At 39.4% G+C, this 16,346-nt stretch overlaps 1 protein-coding gene across 2 annotated transcripts in view; it reads right to left on the minus strand.

Annotated features, from left to right (window-relative positions):
- The window catches only part of LOC128706544 (unconventional myosin-Ie), a 701,146-nt gene that overhangs the window by 80,818 nt on the left and 603,982 nt on the right, over positions 1-16,346 (minus strand). For both annotated transcript variants that reach the window (XM_070089967.1, XM_070089969.1), the window contains 2 exons: positions 10,731-10,949; positions 1,633-1,727 (listed from right to left, as the gene is read on the minus strand). In XM_070089967.1, the coding sequence (XP_069946068.1) occupies positions 1,633-1,727; positions 10,731-10,949 (314 nt within the window). The remainder of the gene's footprint in view (positions 1-1,632; positions 1,728-10,730; positions 10,950-16,346) is intronic.

Below are 16,346 nucleotides of genomic sequence, written 5' to 3' on the forward strand. Positions count from 1 at the left end.
GTACTGTGTCTTTGAAAGGATGCCAACTGTTTTAGATACTTTTTTTGTTATGTGTTGGATATGGATGTTGAATTTCAGATTGCTGTCAAGGTGCAGACCCAGGAATTTTCCCTCATTCTGTTTAGCAAGAAGGATGTTGATAAGCATAATGTTTAATTGGACCTCACTTGCTCTACTCCCAAACATAATGTAGAAGTTTTTTTCTATATTAAGTGTAAGTTTACAGTCATCCAGGTTGCTATTTTTGTGAGCTCTTCATTAACAATAGTGTTGAGTGAGGCTAGATTAGGATGGGAGATGACAAAAGTTGTGTTGTCAACAAAAAGAATAGGAGTAAGTTGTTGTGATACACTTGGAAGATCGTTGATGTATAAAAGGAAAAGAAGGGGGGCCAAGAACGCTTCTCTGTGTCCAAGGATCTTGTTGAGGAGGTTGTGTCCTTGATAGAGAAATACTTCTTTCTATTAGTAAGGTAAGACTTGATATATGCAAGTATATGGCCTCTTATACCATAATGATCAAGCCTGAGAAGTAGGATGCTGTGGTCTACTGTATCAAAAGCTTTCTTAAGGTTGATAAAGAGTCCAAGTGGGTATTCTTTTTTTCAAGTGCTGTCTATATTAGGTCTAACATTTTTATTATTGCATCATTTGTGCTTTTGTTTCTCCTGAAGCCAAATCTGGCAGGGGTTAAGGATGCTTTGTGATGTAATGAAGGAGTATAACCTTTTGTGTACGAGCTTCTCAAAGTTTGATAATGGCCTAAGTTGTTTACATCTGTTGGGTCATCACCTTTGTGTATTGGTGTAATCCTTACTATTCTGAGTGATGCCGGGAAAGTGTTGGTTTCTAGTGATTTGTTGAAGAGTAATGCAATGGTAGTAGTGAGAATATTGTACACTATACTAGCAAGTCTGAAAATAGTTTTTAATATATGGAGGGTGAAAAAATTAGAGCAAGATCAAGATTAGAAAATGCAGCTTAAATTTAGTGTACTCAGTTTTTAAGAGCTCAAATAAAAATAGAAAATGGCATCACTGGTAGGCACAATGGGAAAAAATATATATGAAAGAACAAACATGGTCACAAAACTATGTAGTACAGCAGACAAGAAGGACTTCTTGCTAACTTCATCAGGAAGAGCAGGAGACCTCACTTGCAAAATCATGAAAAAGGCAGTTGCTAAAGAACACTATAAAATATTTCTTAACAAATACAATGGAAGACTGCTGCAAAAGGATCCAATAGAAGGTACCTTTAACATATACAGTACATAACATAATAAATACTGAAAATGGGATCTTCCTCGTTCTTTCAATACATTAGCTATATCCCACAGAGGCGGGGTGACCCAAAAGAAAAAAACAAAAGTTTCTCCTTTTACATTCAGTAATATATAGAGGAGAAAGGGTTACTAGCCCCTTGCTACTGGCATTTTAGTCGCCTCTTACAACACGCATGGCTTATGGAGGAAGAATTCTGTTCCACTTCCCCATGGAGATGAAAATGGGATACCATGAGCATATATATGCCACACATGTAAGTACTAATAAATACTGTAAATTCAACAGGTAATCCCACACTTGCAAGGTTCCAAATGAATGATGTCCATGCAGTGTGAAAGTCAACTAACCTGAAGTATTTCTGAAATGCATGCTGGATGACTCGAGCATAATAGTCATACTTGCGCTCTCTGCACTCTTCAAGCATATATAGAGACTCTGGATCCTAAAAGGTAAAAAAAAAACAAAAAAAAAAAATAAGTTAATGATTAGTAAAATAATTTAATGTGATGTGAAGGTGTTCTGACAAGACCCTTAACTCATGACCTTTACACAAGAGTTAAGGTCACCAACCAATGAATTAAAAAAATTAATCAATGAAATATTTTTGGATGGAAAATGAAATTGCATTTTCAAAGTGGTTTCTATAATATTCAGATAAAAAAAAAAAAAAAAAAATATATATATATAGGACCCAGCAATCTGCAACTATGAATGACTTTTCCAAGTTTCCAGCCTCCCCCTCATAGTAACATTCAAAGACCATGCATCATACTACAAAAAACTGGCTTCACTATATTTTGATACTCTTCCCCTTTTAATTCCATAAACAAATTTCTTTCTATGGATTATTCAACACCTGCAACTTCCTTTCCATTTCCTATTATGTGGTTTGGCTCATTCTTCACCTGCTGATACATCCACTTCCAGGTACACTGTTCATATACATTTACTATTTCCTTACTCTTTTTAAATTTGTCAATAGTCTCAATGCTCACACCCCACTTAGCTGGGCATGGAGGGACATAAATAGAATTAAGGGTAGCAAAATTGGGCAGATCGTGCACCCTCATCCCTTACATAGGGCGAATGAGTTAGTCAGTGCTTGGGCTGCTACATCTAGCTATGACAATCTTCCCAGTACCACACAGGCAAATTTAAATGACAAATATGATGCAAGGGAGAGAATTGTTTGCTTCATGCTCAGCAAGGAAGATGACTGCAACATTCCTTTTACTAATTATGAATTGATGCAGCACTAAGGGCAACTCCATGTCGCCTGGTGAGGATGGTATTACTTACAACATACAGTGGACCCCCACCTTACGATGGCATCGCGTTACGTTAAATTTGCCATACGATACATTTTGCCTTGCCTCACGCTAAAAAACTCGTCTCACGCGATTTGTCCGGGACGCTTCCCACATGTGGCCTCAGCGCCAGTGTTTACAAGCCAGCCAGTGCGGTCGAATCCACGCATACATTTGGTACATTTCACCTTATCCCAGTGTTTTTTGTGCTTGTAACTGCAAAGTAAGTCACCATGGGCCCCAAGAAAGCTTCTAGTGCCAACCCTGTGGTAAAAAGGGTGAGAATTACTATGGAAATTAAGAAACATTTTGAAGGGTTTGGGGCTAACCCTGAGAAGCCTATGCCAGTTGTGGAATCCATTGTGCCTACTTCAAAGATTAAGGAAATGTGTGCAAAGTGGGTTGAGGTGCAAACCTTTATGGATGAAAATCACCCTAACACAGCTATTGCAAGCCGTGCTAGTGACTATTACAATGACAATGTTGTGGCCCATTTTAGGTAAATCTTAAAGGAACGGGAGGTACAGAGCTCTAAGGATAGATTTGTTATGCGACAGAGGTCCAGTGACTCTCAAGCTGGTCCTAGTGGCATTAAAAAAAGGGAAGTAACCCCGGAAAAGGACTTGATACCTCAAGTCCTAATGGAAGGGGATTCCCCTTCTAAACAATAACAACTTCCGCACACTCCCTTCCTCCCATCCCATCAATCACCACCAGATCTTCAATAAAGGTAAGTGTCATGTATTCTATTCTTAGTAGAGTATTAATTGTGCATGTCTTCTTAAGTTTGTGTGTATTAAAATTAATATTTCATGTAGTAAAATTTTTTTTCTCAGACTTTTGGGTGTCTTGCACGGATTAATTTGATTTCCATTATTTCTTATGGGGAAAATTAATTCGCCTTACGATAATTTTGGCTCACGATGAGTTCTCAGGAACAGATTAATATCGTAAGGCGGGGGTCCACTGTACTCAGATTGCTGTGTCGAGTACCAGGTAATGCATTACTTGAATTATATAATATGAGCTATGTAACTGGGGAGCTCCCTCGATCTTGGACCAACAGCCTCATCATTCCAAGTCCAAAGCCCAATCAACAAAATGCATTTCGCCCAATATCTCTTACTAACTGCTTGTGTAAAACATTCGTGAGGATGATTCTTAACCCTTTCATGGTTTCCGACGTACTAGTACAGCTTACGCGCCAGGTTTTTTGATGTAGTACTTGTACGCATAAATTCTAGCACCTTCAAATCTCCCGGGAAAAGGTTGGTAGGCCTAGATGTGAGAGAATGGGTGTGTGTAGTCAGTGTGCACGGTACAAAAAAATCTGGGACCCAGTGGCGCATTGTGGGAACGCCATTTTAGTAGACCTAGTTTGCCATGCCTTGCGGTAAGAAGCTCCTCACTCCTCGGCGAATTGGGACACTTTTTTTCCCCAGTGACAGTTCTAATATAGATGGAAGTGCCAGTGAAGATGAGTTTCAAGGTTTTAATGAGGTTGTGACCGAAACTAATGACCATAATACCGGTAATAGTGAAGAAAACCCAGACAACCCTCAGCATTCTACCTCTGCTGCTGGGCCATCTTGTTCACGTTCAGTTATACGAGAATCAAAGAGGAAACCTCCTATTTTTCCAAATCCCGGACTCAGATGTGAGCATTGGTGATGATAGTGATAGTGAATATGAACTACAAGCTCTTGAAAACAGTTCCAGTTGTGATAGTGAAGTGGAATATTCTCCAGTGAAGTGTCAGTATATACGACGATATATGCGCTCTGGTAGTGTGCCATATGCTATTCCAAAGGGAAGGAGTACATCCCGTGGCTGTACAACAGGAACAGACAGAGAAAATGAAGATGATAGTGTTGCAATTGGGATGGAAAATGTGCATGGTGGTGGTACTGGTGGTGCCGGCCGTTAGGCACCAGCAGTGGGCCATACTACCACCCACGCTGCCACCCACACCGCTGCCTCAGCTGATCTACAACAAAAGCCACCATCCCCCACCCACCCACCACACCAGCCTCCACAACCACAACCTCTACAACCATAAACTCCACAACCACAACCACCTGTCAATGTCCAGTACCCACCAGCAGAACGCACCTGGGATTGGCAGGAAGCTGCCAATTTTGTTCCAAATCCCCACCAGTTTGATGAAAGCCAAAGTGGAATATGGCCATATTGTACACTGGGAAACAATGCCACTGAACTGGAATGTTTCGAGTTATTCTTTGACGAACCCCTGATGGAAATTATTGTCAGGGAAAGCAACAGATACTACGAGTACACCATGGCAAACACAATACTTTCACCAAAATCATGTCTACACAAGTGGAAGGAGACAACTGTGGCTGAGATGTATCTTTTCTTTGCCACAATAATGCTTATGCCACATGTGTATAAGCACAGTGTGAAATCATACTGGTCAACAGACCACCTGATTGCAACCCCAGGTTTCAGTGATATAATGGGAGTGAATCGATTTGTGCTACTATTACGTATGCTTCACTTGTCACACAAAACCAGGCGTAACAGAAACGACAGGTTATATAAGATTAGGAATGTGTTTGTATATCTGAAAGAGAAATTCAATATGTATTTTTATCCCTTCAGGAAGCTTGTAATTAACGAATCTTTGATTCTGTTCAAACGAAGACTCTCTTTCAAGCAGTACATACCAAGCATGAGGAAACGCTTTTGTATAAAGTTGTTTGTGCTTTGTGAGTGCTACAGTGGTCTTGTATTGGATATTATTGTGTACACTGGAAGTTATACATTGTAAAATACCAGGAAGTTATTGGGCATCTCTGGTGATGTGGTTAGAACAATGATAGAACCATACCTTGGTAAGGGGCATATATTATATACTAATAACTGGTACACAAGCCCTTCACTCAGTGATTTTTTGCAAGTGAACATGACAGATGTGTGTGTGGCACAGTGCGTGCAAATCGTAAACATATGCCCAGGTTTGACGCTGGCACTCGTAGAGGTGAGTTGCAGGCATTTGCTGCCAATGACATCATGGCATTTCGGTGGCATGACAAACAAGATGTCACACTGTTGTCATCAGTTCACCCTAATGAAATGACCAACACTGGCAGGCAGCATAGAGACAGCAATGAACCCATTCTAAAACCACAGCTGTGATTGATTACACCCTCAATATGTGCTCAGTGGACAAATGTGACATGCAGATTGGGTTTGCTGATTGTGTTTGCAAGAGTTATAAGTGGTACATAAAACTCTTTTTCCATCTTCTGGACATTTCCATGCTCAATGCTTATAATATGTATAAGATGAGGACCAGAAACAAACCACCATATGGCGAATTCTGTTTGTCTGTCATCAGACAAATAGTATTCAAGTACCAAGGAACAACACCTGCAATAGAAAACCGCCCACTAAATTTTCAACAACTACCTTCTCGTCTGAAGCATGGTGATCACTTCCTAGTAAAACTGCCTGCTACTGCTTTCAAGAAAAAGGCTCAGAAGAGGTGTTAGGTCTGTGCACATACAAAAAAAAACGCCCACAACAATGAAGAGACACTCGTTTTATGTGTGAGGAGTGTAAAACACCACTGTGCATTACACCATGTTTCAAAGACTTCCACAGGCTGCAGAACTTCTAGAAACATTCCCTGTGACTGTATATGTGTATATAAAATATAGAAAAATAGTAATAAACAACATTTCATATAGTTTGTGTGTGTAAACAACAATTATAAACAATATAAGGACAACAGTGTTTGTGCAGTTATTGTGTAGTAAATAAAGAGAAAAAACTTACAAAATAGTGCTCATATTGGTCTCACAGGCCATAAAAGTTACTTGAAAAAAAAATAAATAAAAAAATAATAGAAAATAATACCAAAAACTAAATAAACTAAAACCGGGTGACCGGCAGTCAGCGATGTTACCACATGCCAGTCATTTTCTGTCAATTCACGCCTCCATATCTCGGTAAGTATTGATGGTGAAAATTTTTTGTTTAGCCTATAAGATTAAAAAAAAAAAACTATCTTTTCATAAGAAAAAATAATTTTTTATTTTTTTTGAAATTTTGGCAACCCTGAGAACAATTCTGGGAGAGGGCCTGTCAACCCTGAAAGGGTTAAAGTGTTTTAGTCCAAAAAAAAAATTTTTGCCATTGGTACTTACCGAGATATAGAGCCGTGAAGTTTGCAGAAAATGAGCCGCGTATGGCAACAGCGGCGACTGCCGCTCACCCGGTAAACTTTAGTTTACTTGTATTTGAAGGTTTGTTGTTTTTTTCACTATTTTATTTTTTCACATAACTTATGTGGCCTATGAGACCAAAGTAAGGTGCAATGTATATATATACACTCGTTGTATACAACACAATAAGCACACAAACATAATTATCAATATATTGTTTACAAAACTTGTTTACACAAACAAACAAACAAACAAACAATTCTTCTTCTTCTTCTTCTTCTTCTTCTTCTTCTTCTTCTTCTTCTTCTTCTTCTTCTTCTCCTTCTTCTTCTTCTTCTCCTTCTTCTTCTCCTTCTTCTTCTTCTCCTTCTTCTTCTCCTTCTTCTTCTCCTTCTTCTTCTTCTCCTTCTTCTTCTCCTTCTTCTTCTTCTTCTTCTTCTTCTCCTTCTTCTTCTCCTTCTTCTTCTCCTTCTTCTTCTCCTTCTTCTTCTCCTTCTTCTTCTCCTTCTCCTTCTTCTTCTCCTTCTTCTTCTCCTTCTCCTTCTTCTTCTTCTTCTTCTTCTTCTTCTTCTTCTTCTTCTTCTTCTTCTTCTTCTTCTCCTTCTTCTTCTCCTTCTTCTTCTCCTTCTTCTTCTCCTTCTTCTTCTCCTTCTTCTTCTCCTTCTTCTTCTCCTTCTTCTTCTCCTTCTTCTTCTCCTTCTTCTTCTCCTTCTTCTTCTCCTTCTTCTTCTTCTTCTTCTTCTCCTTCTTCTTCTTCTCCTTCTTCTCCTTCTTCTCCTCCTCCTTCTCCTCCTTCTCCTCCTCCTTCTCCTCCTTCTTCTCCTCCTTCTTCTCCTCCTTCTTCTCCTTCTTCTCCTCCTCCTTCTCCTCCTTCTCCTCCTCCTCCTTGTGTGCGAGTGTGTGGCTTATAATTGTTTTGAGTCAGAAGTCGGCAGCTGTCAAAGTGACATATTATCTCATTAGTCACTACCCCTACCCCTGTCAAAACAATGGGGTCGGATGCTGCTTCCCCTCCTCCATTCTATCTAATTATCTTTCTCCCTCATTCTATATCTTTCAATCTGTCTCTCTTTCTGTCTGCCTATCTCTGTCTCACAGGTACACATAAATACAAGTATACATAGTGTAAATTACCTAGGATAACCCAAGAAATCCAGACAAAGTGCTATACTCTGCTTGAAGATGTGAGTAAACGTGATGACACAGTCTTGTGGCTCTCTCTGAGACAGAGAGCTAGATGGACAGACAGGGAGCTTGACAGACAGACAAATAGACAGACAGAAATGTTTGTGTACCAGCAAAAACAAAGGGAGGCGATGGTCATGTAATATTACCCTCCTTTACGCTCATCAAAGTCAGCTCTTATCAGATGTTATCTCCCCTTATCTTGTCACTGTCATGGGGTGGACTTTTTTTTTTCTTGCTTCAAGGGAACAATATTATTACATCTTCTTCTTCCTCCTCCTCCTCCTCTTCTCCTCCTCCTCCTCCTCTTCCTTCCCTCCTCCTCCTCCTCCTCTTCCTCCCCTCCTCCCCCTCCTCCTCCTCCATTGCTTTTGGTCTCAAACTCCTCCAAATCATGAAATTGATCTTCACTGACACTTCCATCTGTGTTAGAGCATCACTTGGGAAGAGAAGAGTCCCAGATTTGCTGGGGAATCACATATTTCTTACCACTAGACATGCTGAAAAATGACAACTGAAATGGCATTCCCACAATGCACCACTGGCTCCCCGATTTTTTTTATATGGTGCACACTGACCATGGAGACCCATTCTCTCACATGTGGGCCTAGCAGCTTTCTCCTGCTTGATTTGAAGCTGCTAGAATTTATGCGTATAAATACGTCAGAAACATTGGCTCGTAAGACGTATTTATACGTCGGAAACAGTCAAAGGGTTAAACATCTGCCAATCCATGAAATATTACTGCTTGAACCATTAATTATAACATTGTTTTTATTATATGCAAAATCAAGATCTTATATGTCTCCACCTTGACTACCTTACATTAGTATTAACCCTTTGACTGTTTCAGGCCCCTTTCTGAAACTGTCATTTTATGTCGCCAAATATTCAAAAAAAAAAAAATTATTTTTTCTTATGAAATGATAGAGAATCTTTTCCCGATGGTAATGACACCGAAAGTTCGAAATTACGCTCCTGCGAAGTTAGCGGAATCGGCGACATATGTGTATCGGCGATTTCGCCGACTTTGAGCCCTGTTTTCAGCCAATTTCGTTGTTCCAGTTGACCAAACTCATAGCTATTTCTTTAGAACTCCATTTTATCTATCAGCTGAGTACAAGAAACTGCCCATTTACCAATTTGAACTACCCAGTATAGTGGTCATGCAAATTTCATGCAAATTAAAAAAGATGCCAATTTCAAAATAGAGTCCAGAATAAACAAGGTAGACATTCTTGGCACTAAAATAGCATATCCTCTGTTCATTAGTCACATCTCTAGGCCCCTCTTATATTATTATTGCTTTCTATTTTGATTTTTTATTCATACAAAAAAATACAAAATTTACTGTTATGCAGACTACTGCATTATTGTAAAAATGGTATAAATAATATCAGTGCACTAGTGAAAGAATATTAGACTCCCCAGGTGACGTGTATTGGACGTGTGGTGTGATTTGTTTACTTCTGAACATTGGTAAAAATCGAACATTTCTGCTACTTTGAGCTCAGTTTCAAGGTCGTTTTCATCGTCAAAGTAATGAAAATCATCTCTATTTCTGTAATATGTTTTCCATTTTATCACCTAAGACCATGAAAACGCGAATACAACGATAAATACTATACGAAAATACACCTCAAAGTCGGCGTTTTATTCCAAAAAAACGATCAGTTTTTTTTTTCTCATTACGCAATGTGTGCTACAGGATTTTCTTTATGTGGTGCACACTGATCACACAGACCCATTCTCTCACATGTGGGCCTACCAGCTTTCTCCCGCTTGATTTGAAGCCGCTAGAATTATTGAGTATATATACGTCAGAAACACTGGCTCGTAAGACGTATTTATACGTCGAAAACAGTCAAAGGGTCAAGATTAAATAAAGATTTTAATAAAAGTTAACCACTTATCTTGTCTAGGTTTAAGTAGTTATTATGTACTAGGATTAGTCTGCCCAAAATGCCCTGGCATGATAGTGGCTTTCTTTGTACTGAGCAAACCAAAATTGTAAATACACATTGTAACCTTTACAAAGAAAATATTTATTTTTTTTTATCTGGGAACATGAGCAGGAAGTGCTCGTCATGCTGGTGGGTCACTACTGACAGGAAGGGCTGCTTACCAGCCAGAGACAGTAGAGATGGGTCATAAGGACAAAGAATGAATATGGCAGTTTACCTACTCAACTGCCTTGTAATTAAAGCACTGTATGCTTTTGTATTGCATTTTATTTCAATAGCAGTGGTGGCAACAGTACTAGTGGTTGGGTCTTAGGACTAATATGTACAAGGGGTCATGTGAACCCTCACATATGGCATTGCTATTAACTCCATATACTGTATTGTAGTGTTCTACTTCATTCTTTCTAAAAAAAGTTTATTTCATTCAAACCTGTTAAGTTACTTATAAGTTTTTAATTATCAAGATTTACTGAATTTAATATACTGTACTTGATGAAAGTAGTAACTAAGCAGAGATCATACTGAACATGTAATGCAGTTGTACATATGGATGAATTCATTTTCAGCATTGACTGACTCTCAACATTTGGTGCTGCATACTAGTGAGCATGAGTGCAATATTAACAAATTTAATAAAAACAATTCATTTGCAATTCATATATAAAAATATTAAATCTCCAAACATAAATTAAATTCCTAAGGCTTGAGTATTAAATTGTATTAATACAGGATTAATGTTTAAGATTTAGACCAAATTGCAAACATGTAATAAAAACAAACTTCAATAAAGGTACTGTACCTTGATAAATACTTTACTCCTGCCAATCTGATATTGGCTGGGGTCCATGTTGACACTCTTCATGATGATGTGTATACCTTGTGTAGGATTACCAGACCATGAAGGCCAGGTCTCCTTCGTTATGATTGCATATCTTTGCAGAAATTTTTGGAATGGCCGTCGATATGCAAAACCAGCTCTTTTCACTCTAATGTTTTCCTTCAATCCCAGGTATTCTACCTATATAGTACAAAGGTTAAGTCAAGTTTTCATTATTTTAAAATGCTTTTTACCAATAATACACACAAAATTAAACTATAAAATGTAGCTGATAAATCTCTTATAGAGTAATGTGGCAATCTAGAGACCAGGAATAACTGTTTACAGAGCCTGCCTTCAAAAAATGACAAAGAGCACTACTATTAGCTCTGGTGCTCTCCAGTATTGAGCACAAGATGAACGAAGAAAAAATGCAGTCACTAAGGACATATTTAATGCAAACATCTCAGTCCTGGGACATTGGTCACTCAAAATGTGACCAAGGTCCCAGGACAGAAAAATCTGTACTAAACATGTCCTAAGCACCTAGGTAGTGAGTTGGTAGACAGCAACCACCCAGGGAGGTACTACTGTCCTGCCAAGTGAGTGTAATTGTTTTCTATGATGGTAGGATTGCTGGTGTCTTTTTTCTGTCTCATAAACATGCAAGATTTCAGGTGCATCTTGTTACTTCTACTTACACTTAGGTCACACTACACATGCATGTACAAGTGTATATATACACATCCCTCTGGGTTTTCTTTTATTTTCTTACTAGTTCTTGTTCTTGTTTATTTCCTCTTCTCTCCATGGGGAAGTGGAACAGAATTCTTCCTCTGTAAGCCATGCATGTCGTAGGAGGTGACTAAAATGCCGGGAGCAAGGGGCTAGTAACCCCTTCTCCTGTATACATTACTAAAGTTGAAAAGAGAACTTTTCGTTTTTCTTTTTTGGGCCACCCTGCTTCGGTGGGATATGGCCGGTTTATTGAAAGAAGAAGGAGGATTGCTGGCATCTTTCTTCTGCCTTATAAACATGCAAGATTTCAGGTATGTCTTGCTACTTCTATTTACACTTAAGTCACACTACACATGCATGTACAGGCATATACATACACAACCCTCTGGGTTTTCTTCTATTTTCTTACTAGTTCTTGTTTATTTCCTCTTATCTCCATGGGGAAGTGGAACAGAATTCTTCCTCCATAAGCCATGCGTGTTGTAGGAAGTGACTAAAATGCCAGGAGCAAGGGGCTAGTAACACCTTCTGTATATGTTACTAAATTTAAAAAGAGAAACTTTTGTTTTTCTTTTTGGGCCACCCTGCCTCAGTAGGATATGGCCGGTTTGATGAAAAAACAAACAAAAGAAAAAAAAACATTTTGCCTGTACAGCAGTCTTTATCAAGTCTGACTTATCATACTTGGTGGTAGCACAATTTATAGATAGAAGAGAAAAACATGATCAGATGTAAATACATACAAGAAATTACTCCTGACTGCTTTCTTCATCCTACTTAGTGTGCTACTGCCAGGTATGATCTATCACACTTGCTAAAATCTGCTATGCACTTGAAAAGTCATCTTGATAAAGTTTCTAATTGCTACCTTTGTCTTTATTTATTTTTAAATAATTTGTTTTTGAATATAGTATAAGCCTAAAACTTTATTATAGTAAGTGATGAGATTAGCAATATAAATTTCAAAATTTGCTCTATTTTTCAATTAAAAAAATTAATTGTAAGTATATTGTTTGTCTTTTATTAACCCTTAAACTGTCCAAACATAGATCTACGTTTGCTCACATAGAACTCCGAACATAGATCTACGTTTTTTTATATATGCTTTCTTACGGAGAAAATCAAGGTCAGAGTGCTATGCATGCAAACGTAGATCTACATTTGGACATTTTAAGGGTTAATCTGTGTACACTCTGCATCTCAAAAATGTGACATACTTCTATGATTTTCAATAAAGTGAGAGCCCAACTCTGTGCCTGGTACAGGGCCTGTGTTGGCTGGCTATGTCCCTCCTTCCAATTAAAGTTGTAAAGTTTGTGCTAATACTTTAAGCAAAAATTCCTATGTATTGGTGATATAGAAATAACTTCAAAACTGACTGCCTTTCACAACTTGCCTAGCTACCTTTAAGGCTGTGATAATCTAAGCTAACCACCAAGCTGTAACTTATGAGCTCTATGCATGACTTAGCAATCCTAACCATGTAGATGAATGGTTGCAACTCTTGGGTATCTTTATTGAGGAAATGTTTCACCACACAGTGGCTTCACCAGTCCATACAAAGGAAAAATGTGAAGAACAGGAGGAGAATGAGGTAATCAGTCCCTCAGCCTTGAGTCGATGTGGTCAGTCCATCAATCTCGATGGAGGGAGTATTTTTGTTTTTAACATGCCGGCCATCTCACACTGAAGCAAGGCGACTCAAAACAGAAACAATTTCACCATCATTCATACATAACCAGTGTCTTTGCAGAGGTGCCCAGATATGACAGTTTAGATGTCATTCCAAACAGCCAATATCCCAAATCCCTCCTTTAAAGTGCAGGCATTGTACTTCCCACCTCCAGGACTCAAGTTCAGCTAACAGGTTTCCCTGAATCCCTTCATAAAATACTACCCTGCTCACACTCCAACAGCTCATCAGTTCCCAAAAACAATTCATCTCCATTCACTCCTATCTAACATGCTCACACATACCGGCTGCATGTCAAGGCCCCTTGAACACAAAACCTCTTTTACCCCCCTCCCTCCATCATTTCCTAGGACAACCCCTACCCCTCCTCCCCTCCACTACAGATTTGTACACCCTCCAAATCATTCTATTTTGCTCCATCCTCTCTAAATGACCAAACCACCTCAATAACCCCTCTTCATCCCTCTGAATAATACAGTCACCATCCCTTTATCTGAAACCCTTGGGGCCAGCAGTGTTTCAAATTTCAGAATTATAAAAGCTTATTGCTTGGGTAACGTTTATTCTGTTAGTAGGTTGGATTTGTGAAGGACCTGCCAAGTAAGTAAGTTTATTCAGGCATACACAAATACAGTTACATAGATTATCATACATAGCAGCATATGCATAGAGAACCTAGGATATAGGCCAACAAGCCTACTGCAGTGTTCCTCCTTTCTTATGTTGATGAGTGGAACAGTCTGCCTAGTATAGTTATAAGAACATAAGTACATAAAAAAGGAGGAACACTGCAGCAGGCCTGTTGGCCCATACTAGGCAGGTCCTTCACAATCCATCCCACTAACAGAATATTTGCCCAACCCAATTTTCAATGCTATCCAAGCAATAAGCTTTGATAATTCTATTTACTCATGTGTAAGTCTCACTCATATCCAACCCCTCTCACTCATAAGAACATAAGAAATGAGGAACACTGCAATAAGCTTGTTGGCAATAAATGGTATAAAATACCGGCATAATGGAAATATAAACACATATGCAGTATAATGTGATCCTTTATTGACAACGTTTCACCCACGCAGTGGGCTTTTTCGAGTCACAAGCAGATCTACCTGGGTGAAACATATGTGAGTATTTATAGGATGAGAATGCTGGGTCAGGTGGAGAAAGCTGCATGTGACAATCTTTCAGGTAGAGTGATAGAGTCTAAGAACTTGGGTAGCTTTTAAAAGAGATGTGATAAGTATATGAGTAGACCTTCTTCAGTGTTCCTCGATTCTTATGCTCTTATGTGGGATAGCGATGAAGTAGTTTCTTGGCGAGAGGTTCAGCTATGTTACAGAAGCCGTTGTTCTGGTTGAAGTTGTTGGATGTACAGATAAGTGATGATTCCAGGATTCTTCGGTATTGTCTCTTAACGTGTTAGGGGTGTCACTAGCATGTTAAGAGACAATACAATAAGTGTCAGGGGCCCGAGACTGTTCAACTGCCTCCCAGCATACATAAGGGGGATTACCAATAGCCCCCTGGCTGTCTTCAAGCAGGCACTGGACAAGCACCTAAAGTCGGTACCTGACCAGCTGGGCTGTGGCTCGCATGTTGGATTGTGTGCAGCCAGCAGTAACAGCCTGGTTGATCAGGCTCTGATCCACCAGGAGGCCTGGTCACAGACCAGGTCGTGGGGCCATTGACCCCTGGAACTTTCTCCAGGTAAACTCTAGGTATTGAGAGTTGTCTTCTCTGGCGATAAGTCTTGCGTTTTTGTAGTTGATTAAATGGTTGTGTGAATTTTGGTGTTGAACACAGGCATTCCCTGGTTCGTCAGATCTGCCTGCGTACTGGTGTTCTGAAATACATGTTTGGAGGTCTTTGGATGTTTTGCCGACGTATAATTTGCTGCAGTCATTACAAGGGATTGTGTATACCCCTGCAGAGGATTGAAGCTTGTCCTGTCTAATGACAGGACAAGCTTCAATCCAGGACAAGCTTGTCCTGGTAATGTCCTTGATGGTGGTGGATGTGGAGGTAGATACTTGGAATGGGGTTTTGGATGTAGATACTCATTTCAAGTATCTACCTCCACATCCACCACCATCAAGGACATTACCAGTAATAGACAGGACAAGCTTCAATCCTCTGCAGGGGTATACACAATCCCTTGTAATGACTGCAGCAAATTATACATTGGCGAAACATCAAGAGACCTCCAAAAACGTATTTCAGAACACCAGTATGCAGGCAGATCTGACGATCCAAGGAATGCCTGTGTTCGACACCAAAATTCACACAACCATTTAATCAACTACAGAAACGCAAGACTTATCGCCAAAGAAGACAACACTCAATACCGAAGAATCCTGGAATCATCACTTATCTGTACATCGAACTTCAACCAGAACAATGGCTTCTATAACATAGCTGAACCTCTTGCCAAGAAACTTCATCATTATCCCACATAAGAACATAAGAATCGAGGAATACTGAAGAAGGTCTACTCATATACTTATCACATCTCTTTTAAAAGCTACCCAAGTTTTTAGACTCTATCACTCTACCTGGAAGATTGTCACATGCAGCTTTCTCCACCTGACCCAGCATTCTCATCATCCTATACTCACGTATGTTTCACCCAGGTAGATCTGTCTGTGACTTGATAAAGCCCACTGCATAGGTGAAACGTTGTCAATATAGGATTATGTTATACTGCATATGTGTTTACATTTCCAGGCCTGTTGGCCCATACTAGGCAGGCCTTCACAAATCCAACCCACTAACAGAATTAACTGTATCCAAGCAATATAACTGTCAAAGCTTATTGCTTGGGTAGAGTTTATTCTGTTAGTGGGTCAGATTTGTGAAGGACCTGTCTAGTATGGGCCAACAGGCCTATTACAGCATTCCTCCTTCCTTATGTTCTTATGACACAACCGGCAGCATTGGAGCTATGTAGAGATGACTGATGCTCCACACCATGAAAAAACTTTGGTTTTTGGAACTTTTCGAATTTCAGAATTTCGGAAAAGGGATGGGGACTGTACTTTTTTGTAACTTCACACCTCTCTTAATTTCCACACTATGAATTCTCTGCATAATATTTACACCACACATTGCCCTTAGACACATCCCCAGTGCTTCCAGCCTCCTCGCTGCAGTATTCACAACCCATG

The sequence above is a fragment of the Cherax quadricarinatus genome, chromosome 3 (genome assembly GCF_038502225.1).
Source record: "Cherax quadricarinatus isolate ZL_2023a chromosome 3, ASM3850222v1, whole genome shotgun sequence".
Classification (NCBI taxonomy): Eukaryota; Metazoa; Arthropoda; class Malacostraca; order Decapoda; family Parastacidae; genus Cherax; species Cherax quadricarinatus.